The sequence below is a fragment of the Orycteropus afer genome, unplaced genomic scaffold (assembly GCF_000298275.1).
Source record: "Orycteropus afer afer isolate SDZICR_OR568_19922 unplaced genomic scaffold, OryAfe1.0 scaffold00249, whole genome shotgun sequence".
Lineage (NCBI taxonomy): Eukaryota > Metazoa > Chordata > Mammalia > Tubulidentata > Orycteropodidae > Orycteropus > Orycteropus afer.
Genome location: NW_006921836.1, coordinates 454319 through 464341, shown reverse-complemented (window position 1 = coordinate 464341; position 10023 = coordinate 454319). Strand labels below are relative to the sequence as shown.

The 10023-nt window shown below is 44.1% G+C and overlaps 1 protein-coding gene across 1 annotated transcript; it reads right to left on the bottom strand.

Annotated features, from left to right (window-relative positions):
• Positions 1-7504: 7504 nt before the first annotated feature.
• Positions 7505-7966, bottom strand: CCDC182 (coiled-coil domain containing 182). Its single transcript, XM_007949640.1, has one exon. It carries the CDS (start codon positions 7964-7966, stop codon positions 7505-7507), a length of 462 nt encoding a protein of 153 aa, XP_007947831.1.
• Positions 7967-10023: the final 2057 nt, after the last annotated feature.

Genomic DNA, 10023 nt, shown 5'->3' with positions numbered 1-10023 from the left:
AAATGTGTATGAACTGTTGGATGGAAAACGAATTTGCTCTGTAAACTTTCACCCAGATCACAATAAAATAAATAAATCCGTCAGATTCTCCTACACAAACAAACAACAAAGAGAACTTCTTAATACTTCATAAGGAGGTTCCTTGCAGCAGATTTGCCCAGTGCAATATGTCTTTTTCTTGACTGCTGCCACCATGGGTGTTGATTGTGAATCCAAGTAAAAGGAAATCTTTGACAACTTCAATCTTTTCTCCATTTATCATGATGGTGCTTATTGGTCCAGTTGTGAGGATTTTTGTTTTCTTTATTTAACATGTAATCCATAGGAGCTCTGGTGGCATAATGGATAAGACATTTGGGTACTAAGCAGAACGTCAGTGGTTCAAACCCAGAAGCTGCCCTGTGAAAGGAAGATGGGGCAATCTCCTTCCAAGATTTACTGCCTCGGGAACCCAAAGAATGTCATTATGAGTTGGAATCAACTCAATGACAGTGAGTTTGGTTTTTTGTTTTAATCCATACTGAAGACTCTGTTCTTTGATCTTCATCAGTAAGTGCTTCAAGTCATCTTTACTTTCAGCCAGCAAAGTTATGTCACCTGCATATTGCAAGTTGTTGATGAGTCTTTCTCCAATCTTGATACTGTGTTCTACTTCATATAGTCCAGCTTCTTGGATTATTTGCTCAGCATACAGATTGAATGAGTATGGTTAAAGGATACAACTTTGAGACACACATTTCTCAATTTTAAACCATGCAGTATCCCCTTGTTCTATTCGAATGACAGCTTCTTGGTCTATGTACAGGTTCCTCATGAGCACAATTAAGTGTTCTAGAATTCCCATTCTTTAAAATGTTATCCATAAGTTGTTATGATCCACACAGTTAAATGCCTTTGCATAGTCAACAAAACGCAGGTAAACATTTTCACCTGTTCAGGCCTTTACCTGAACAGTCCTATAGCATGATCTTATTCAGCATTTCATACCATAAGAAACGTCAGTTGTTAATTTGCAGGCATATGAGCTGAGCATTTACGTTAGGTAGATACACTCCTTGAAGAGAATAATCATGGGAGAATAGAAGGGCTGTGTATATACAGGGAGACAGCTCAGGGGGCAGGAGTGTATGGAGGGAAGAACACAGTGGGGAGCAAGTGGGAGGGGACCTGTTAACATTGTGGTAAATTGTAATCAATGTCATGAGACAACGTGTATGTGAGCTGCTGTGTGGAAGGTGAATTTGCTCTGTAAACTTTCACCCAAATCACAATAAAAAAAGAAACGTCGGTTGTTAATTTGAAGCTGAGTTGTTCTAGTTTTCTCTAACTGTAACATATACCGTGCTTATACCCTCGATATGTCTAGCAAAAGATGTCATGTCACTGAAAGTTCTAATCCAAAAAAGAAAATAAAGAAGGTTCCAGTTTGAGTCACTGGCAGGGGAGAAGTCACAAGGCCAACTGGCATGACACAGTCCCCCAAGACAATGTTCTACATCCTACTTCAATGAGCAGTGACTGGAGTCTTAAAAGCTTGTCAGAAGCCGTCTATGGTGCAGCTACTGGACTCTCCCTGTCCAGAGCAAAGAAGAGTGAAGAAAATCAGAGATGCCTGGAAACAATTGGCCCAGCCTCCTTGACCCTGAGACCCAAAGAACTAGATGGTGCCAGGCTACCACTGCTGACCGCTCTGAAAGAAATCACAATAGGAGGTCCTGGATGGAGTGGGAGCAAACAGTGGAGCAAAACTAACAATGACCAAAAAGATCAGACTTACTGGTCTGACAGAGACTGGTAGAACCCCTGAGACTATGGCCCTTAGACACCCTGTGTCTCAACTCTTACCCTGTGGCTCAACTTCCAGCCAAATGATAGGCCTATAAAGGTGAGCAATAACACTAAGGAGGTACTCATTCCTTAAAAAAAAATCAACCATAAGAGACCAAAAGGGCATCATTTTGCCCAAGGATAAAGTTCAGAAGGCAGGAAGGGATAGATAGGACCAATGGAAATGGTAAACACAAGAAGTATGTAGAAAGAGTGCTGTTACACTGTGGGGATTGCAATCAATATCATACAACAAAATGTAGATGAATTGTTGAGTGGAAAATCCATTTGCTCAGTAAACTTTCACCAAAACACAATAAAAAGTTAGAATAAATTAAAAATAAGAAGAAGTCTCCAGACAGGTATAAAGAAGAAGATCATTAAGCCCTATGCTAAGGGAAAGAGAGTCAGCAAAATGCCACATGATGGAGGACCGTCTCATTCTACCATTTTGACAATCATTAAAGATAAGAATAGGATTTTGGAGAGTTTAAAAGAGTGAGAATTTTAACAACAAATAGGCAAGGGCCCATCTCCAAGATGGAGACATTATTAATGATTTGGATAGGAGGCCAAATCCAGAAGAGGATTCCTATCAATTTAGTGAGTATTTAAATGAAAGCTTTTTGAAAATTTGAAGGAACAGTGTGAGAAGACTAGCATGAGTACTTTAATGCCAGCAAGAGCGGTTTCATCGCTTCAAACACAGATTTGGCTTATATAATGTGCATACAACTGGAGGAACAGGAAGAATCAATGTTGAAGCTGCCAAAAATTCAAGGATGAGCTGGACAAGATAATACAAAAGGAAGAATATCTACCAGAGCAGATTTTCAATGTGGACAAAACAGGCTTATTTTGGAAAAGGCTGCCAGAACAGACCCAAATTCACAGGGACAAAATCAATGACTGGTTTCAAGGCACTTGGGATGGTTAAGGTTGTGTATCAACTTGGCTGGGCTGTGATTCTCAGTACTTTGTCAGTTACATAATGCTGTGATTTGGCAGTTATGTAATGAAGTAATCATCCCCTATGATGTGACCTGTTGTGATCACCCAATCATTTGTAAGGGGAGTTTCTTCAGGGGTATGGCCTATATCCAATATACGCATGTGGACATTCTGGCAAAACTTACCTGCTTTTCCTGGCTCCTGCATCTGGTTTGTCATAATCTGACCTCTGGCTCTGGGGATTCATCAGCCTCCTCAGCCTGTGAACCAGCAGGCTGCCATTTGATCTGCTGCGGACTCTTCAGCCCCTGAAGCAGGTGAGTCAGGAGAAGCCTCCAGCCTGACAGCTGACCCATGGACTTGGGGCTTGCCTGCCTCGGAACCATGTGAGCCATTTCTTTGAGATAAATCAATCTCTCGCTCTCTCCTTCCTTCTCTCTCTCTATATATACATGCTTCACTGGTTTTGCTTCTGTAGAGAATCCAGCCTAAGACAGCATTTAAAGACAGAATCACACTGCTGCTTGGAGGAAATGCTGCTGGATTTATAAAGATACTGAAAATAAAAGGCAATAATAATGAAAAAGGAGGTAGTAGACTTGCATTAGCGCCAACTTACGATGGAGTCATTGGAATAGAACGCCATCATAAATTGAGAACTACCTGTAATCTAATATAATGTAATCAATCAGTTGAACAGGGAGTTTCCTTAGGGTATATTCTGCTTCCAGACTATAAATAGATGTTTTTGCAGATGTCTTTTTTTCTCTCTCTCTTCTGCACTCTTCCCATGGCTTGACCTCTGGATCTTGGGATGCAAGCCTACAGGAGTCTCCAGCCTGCTGCCTGACCTGTGGATTTTAGCTTTTCCAGTCCCCTCAATTGTGTGAGTCGATTCCTTGAAGTAAATCAATCTTTCTTTCTTCCCCTCTCTATACACATATGTGTATTTCACTGGTTTTGTTTCTCTAAAGAACCCTAAAGCATTATCACTCCAATTCTCAGACCCAAATCCCTGCTTCTCGCAGCCATGTGCATGCACATGTGAGCATAAACTCCCACAAAGGACTCCCACGTTGTTAGTATAAACTATCTGGCCCAAGGTCCAAGGTAAACAAAGACACTCTCATCGGGCAATGTATTCCAAGGGCTTAAAGTTTATCTCCTAGGAGCCAGTCAAGAAGCAGACTTTTCTTTGGAATGTGCAGGGTTTCAACACACCTCAGATCTGCCGGTCAACCCTTTATTGCACAGACACATAATCAGCAACCAATGTTACTTTTGTTTCTTCCACAAGGCTGAACCTGCCTCCCTCCGGCATCCGTCCTTTGTCATCATATAGCATTCTTCCTCATTGTTGTGGGCAGCTGTATCTCCCATTTCTCTTGTTTCATTGTGGAGGGACTTCCACTCAAGCAGCAGTCCTGGGCTCTCTCCCCTCACTTACTTCTCCTCAGGAAAGGGGAATGATTTCTGATTGGTGAGTTTGGGAGAAAGATCATCTCTTGCTCACCACTTCCTCTGTCCTGAGCTGCCCCTCTACAGAGAGAACCCTTGTGCTCTGGCCCTCCACTCTAGAGGTTTCACAGCAGCAGCCTCTCACGAGGACTGCAACTGTCACCACTGCTGACACATGTGCCTGGAGACTGCATCCGACTCCGGGATGAGAGCTTAGCAAGACTGCATGGCCAGCAGATCCTAAACCATCATCTCAGGCAGATTTACCAGAAATACAGATGATGTACCCATCAGCCACTCCTCAGAAGGAAGGTTGGGCAATCTACTTCCGTAGTGATACTGCCTCAGAAACCCAAGGAGAGGTCGCTATGGGTCGGTCCGATTAGACGGTACATAACAGCAACAACAACAATTTTCTCCATCTGCTTGGATCCTGTGTCCATCTCTCAACTTGTTCCTAACACAGACAAGGAAAAGGGGGTGACTTTTATTAGCCCCCTCTTAAAATACAATCAGCCCACCAATGTTTGGAAAACCAAACTCAAGTCTCCCCTCAAAATGCCTCCTGACAAGATTCCCAAGTCCTTCAATCATGCTTCACTCCTTGTGTTCCCTGGCTTGTCTCTGGGCTGTCTAGAACCCACTTAAAATGTTGGGCTGGAACTAAACACAGACAACTCCAGGTGTGGCCTGATGGGCACCAATCGCAGGCGTCATCATCTCTCAATCCGGCCTCAGAATTCCCACAATCACTGTCTGTCACTCTTGGGCAGCTGCATTACATGCTGAACTTGCAGTTGACTCAAATCCTTTTCCATAAGTATTAGTGTTACATTCAGTTTCCCCTGCATAAGACAGTTGATTTTGTTAACCTCTTCTTAGAGTTGGCCAATCAAGTCCCTTCTCAGATACATGTTAAACACACATATAGGCAGGCATAACCCACAAGGTTTAAAGGTACAAGAATCTCCCCTATAAGACAATCTTCTCTCCAAGACCTTACCTCACCAATTTCAGTGCTCTTATATTTTATCTGTTCAAGAAGTATTTATCAAATATTCATAAGGTTTCCAAATATTCATAAGGTTACACAGTGGTTAAAAGCATAGACTCTGAAGTCAGCCATTTCTAAGTTCAAACTTCAGCTCTGTCATTTACCAGCTCTGCGACTGTGGACAAGGTACTTTGCTTTTCTGAGCCTTGGTTTCCATAGATTCTGTGTGTGTGTGTGTGTGTGTGTGATTTGGGTGAACATTTAGAGACCACATTCATTTTCCATACAACAGTTCATACACATTTTGTCTCATGACATTGACTGCAATTTTCCACAGCTCTCTTCCCACTTCCTCCCCATAGTTACCTCTTCCCTGTGTCCTTCCCTCCCATGTACTCCTGCCCTCCGAGCTGTCTGTGCATACACAGACCTTCTATTCTCCCATGATTGATCTCTCCAAGGAGTGTATCTACCTCATGTAAATGTTCAGCTCATATGCCTGTCTTTTGTTTGGCTGGAAGCCACAGGAGTGGGTTCAATTCCAGACCTGAACGGCAGCTAGGGGCCGCATCTCAGGGGTTTCACCAGGCTCTATCAGACCAGCACACCTCTTTTTTTTTTCTTTTTTTGATTTTGAGTTTTGTTCCATATTATTCTCCCACTCTATCCAGGATCTCCTATATAGATTCCCCCTCTGAGTGGTTTCCATGAACTCTTACAGTGAAAATTATAATAGTACCTACCTTCAAAAGGTTGTTGTGAGGATTAAGTGCATACAAAGGGCTATGTTGTGTGGCATATATTATGTTCTCAATAAATATTACTACTATTAGTAATAGTAATATTAATATTATTGCCAACATTATTGCCACTTATTTAAAGTATAAACTGCCTAAAGCTAAAGTTGGGATGTAGCCCTTCAGGGTAAGTTTTGTGGGTGGATATTGCACTTAACGATGAATCAAAAGTTCTTTTGTGAAGTTCAGCTTGCGGGTTCCAGATGTTCAAATCCTGTTTGGGTAGATTCAGTGAATGGGGAGGGAGAAGGATGGAGCTGAAATAGCAGATTAGAGGATGTGCGATACATTGTGAATCCTGAGCTGGGAAGACAAGAGACCTGACTGCTCAGCTGCCGACTCCGGCTTCCAGTCCCCTCACTGCTCTATTTAGGGAGGATTCTTGCTGCATGACAACATGTTGAGGGGCCAGAGAGAGGATATATGAGTCTATGAAACAGAAAGTTTCATCAGAGATAAAAGGTACAGTGACAGCTAAGGAACCCCAAAGTCACCTATGGGATGATCTCAACCCTCCAGAAGGACAGACCCATCATCCTGGGCCAGGCTCATGTCTGGCTCCAAAATCAGGAGGGGCAGCAGCGTCGCAGGGCGAGTGAGCAGAGGTCAGAAGCCAGTGACATGTACTTGAACCACGGGCCTACCACTTCCTAGTACGGAGACCTTGACTAAAGGACTCATCATTCCTGAGGTCAATTTCCCTATGTCCAAAAGGGAGAAAATCTTCCCTTCAAAGGTACCTGTGAGAGTAGATGAGATGATGTGTGTAAAAGGCCAGTGTGGTTACAATTACCATTCATGGATCAAACAGGAAAATCTTTATAGACCCACCTTATGAGTGGCCATCATCAGTGCCCTAAAGCTCAGCTAACTCCACTCATCCGAGTCTTAATAAGCTCCATCGACCTTGTTTTCCTGTCTACAGACTAAGTGGAGGAGATGTGGAGGTGAGGAAAGGCAGCCATGAAGTGAGGTACTACACCTAGCAGCAGAGGGAAAGCCAAAATAAAGCAAGGATAAGAACTATGAAAGTAGAGCAACCTGGGCCATCCAGCGCCTGGACCAACCAGCCACCCCATCTCAGTAGATCATGAACAAGTGACACATCAGGAGACCCCAAGTCATGAAAAGGTCAGTTCTGTTCAATACAATCAATTTAAGAACATTAAAAAAACAAAAACAGGAAAACATTTTATATGTTTGAGAAACAATGTCATTACACAGAGAACAAAAGAAGGTGAAAGTTTCAAGTATCAGGTAGACTTAGTATTGGGATGCCTCCTTCCTTGAGGACTCTGAATAGAAGCTTCACAGAAAGAGCATACAGGTCTTTTGGCCTCACAACCAGGTGTTATTTGTGTAGAAGCACAAAATGGAAATAAGAAAAGGGGAGTGCTCAGGTAGGTGGGGACCTGGGCTTATCTTTCCATTTTAAAATATCCGGCACTGGGCGCTTGGCTGGTGCAGCCCAGGAGCTTCAGTTGGCCTGAATCTTCTTGGGAGCCCCCAGTGTCTCGCGGCTCTGGCGCAGAAGCAGGTACTCCAGCCACCGGCAGTGTTCGCGGAGCTGCTTCTCGCGCGGCAGCAAGAAGGTGAGGACCTTGTTGCGCACGACGCCCCGGTCCTCCTCCTCCCGCAGCCGCTGCTTCACACGGGCCACCTGCTCCTCCTGTTGCACCAGGACCCCGTTCATCTCGCAGAAGGAGTCTTCCAAGTAATGGATGGCTTGCAGCGCCTCCTTCTTGAAGTCCTCCAGCTCCCGTTGCACCACGGTCACCTTCTGCTTCAGGATCTCTAAGTCAGGTGATGGCGGGAGGCAGGAAGGCCATGACTGGGGCAGGGAAAAGTCTCCAGACTGGAGGCCACTTTCCACCATTTTCTTCCCTTGTAAGGTATTCACTTTCATGTAAATGGAACCGGCCTGGTAGAGTGGTTCCATGGTCTCTTCCCAGTTGGATAAAAAACAGGGAGCCAAGAGACCCAGTGGGTCAGTCAACCGGTTGGGCTGGAGACACGGTCATTGGCAGTGGAAGAAACCTATGCACTGTGACATCAGGGCCCCTTCAGCCAACCAGGAGGAAAGCCACAATCCACTCATTTACATATTGTAGCTTTCTCGGCTGGTTAGCAAGATTCTCATCATCTCATGGCCCTTCTGGAGCCAGCAGCTCAATCTCTTCTTTAGAGGAGTCCCAGAGTAGAGAAGTAAACTGCCCAGAGCAAGGCAGGCGAGGCCAGGCTTACTGGCCTCCAAGACTGGGTAGTCTCCTACACCAGCAAGGAGCCTGGGTAGTCTTGGAAAAGTCTGGGCTTCTGTTCCTCACCAGCAAAACAAGGGCATTGTAAGAGATGATGCCTAATCTCACTTCTAGCTCTCAAATGTTAAAAGAGTAATTTCTGACTCCAAATCCATACTTCTGTAATGATGCCAGAATGCTAGATAATCTTAGCAGGTCTGAGAAATGTACTTAAGTTTTGATGCATGGTCCACAGCAGTGGCTGACTCAGGATGCACAGGGTAAAAATGGGTCACTCATTGATTTCTTCAGTGAGTATTTACTGAGCTCTCATGATGTATCAGGTCTGGGGAACAAGTGTGAGCAAGAGTGGGCCCTCACTCTTTGCCCTCTGTGAACATCCCTGAACGTTGACAGAGATGAGAAAAATATATAAATTTCTCACCTTGAACTTGATGACTGTAATGAAGGAAAGTCCCTGGGTGGTGTAAACTGTTTGTGCTCAACTACTAACCAAAAGTTTAGAAGGTTGAATCCTGGAAATCTACTTCCGTAAAATCACAGCTGTTGAAAACCCTGTGCAGAACAATTCTGTTCTGAAACACATGGGGTTGTTCTGTTCTGAAACACGTGGGGTTGCCATGAGTCAGAACTGACTCCACAGCGACAGGTTTTATAACGAAGAGTTATCTAGCTAACCTGCATTTGGATCAGTGAAAAATAAACCTCTATCTTGTAGATCTCAATCTGTCGTCCAGGCCTCTCTCCTGTGCTTCAGATCTAAACATCTCCCCCACAATGCCCCTCAAACCCATCCAATACTGAACTGGTTACCTTTTCACTCAAACTGGTTCCTGCTCCAGATTAGTGACACCATCAGCAACCACACCAGTTACCCACATGAGAAACCTAGAGTCAACTTAGATCTTCCACACCAAAGTGGCTCTAAATCCTATTGAATCTACCGTATCTGAACACTCTACCATCAGCCCCCTGGGTTGGAGTCCCAGCTCTACTACCTACAAGCTGTGTGGACAGATTATCTCACTTCCCTGAGCCTCAGGTTCCCTTTCTCTAAAGTGTCATTGTTGTTCAGTTGGCACCACAGAAGAGTCCGACACCGTTTTCATGATCATTACTATGTTCTAATTCACTGTTGCAGCCACTGTGCATTTTCAGTGCCTTCCAATCAAGGAGCTCTGGTGGTATAGTGCTTAAAGGGCTCAGGTGCTAACCATAAAGGTCAACGGTTCAAACCCACCAGTTGTTCTACAGAATAAAAATGAGGCTTTCTGTTTCCATAAAGATTTACACCCTTGGAAACCCTCCAGGCAGTTCTACTCTCTCCTATAGGGTCACTATGAGTCAGAATTGACTCAATGGCAATGGCTTTGGTTTTTGATTCCCAATCTAGGCATTTCATCTTCCAGCACTATATCAGACAATATTCTCTTGTGATTCATAGGGTTTTCATTGGCTAATTTTTGGAAGTAGATCACCGGGCCATTCTGCCTCGTCTGTCTTAGTCTGAAGCTCTGTTGAAATCAGCTCACCATGGGGGAACTTGTTGATGTTTGAAATCCTGGCAGCATAGATACCAGCATCATAGCAACACACAAGTCACCACAGTACAACAAACTGACAACGGGGTGATGGACGGGATATGAATTCAGCACTACACAGGTAAAGCAGCTCTTGGGGGAGTGGCAGGGGAGGCTGTGATTTGTAGCTATTGCTGAGTTCTGTGGTGTGAATACTC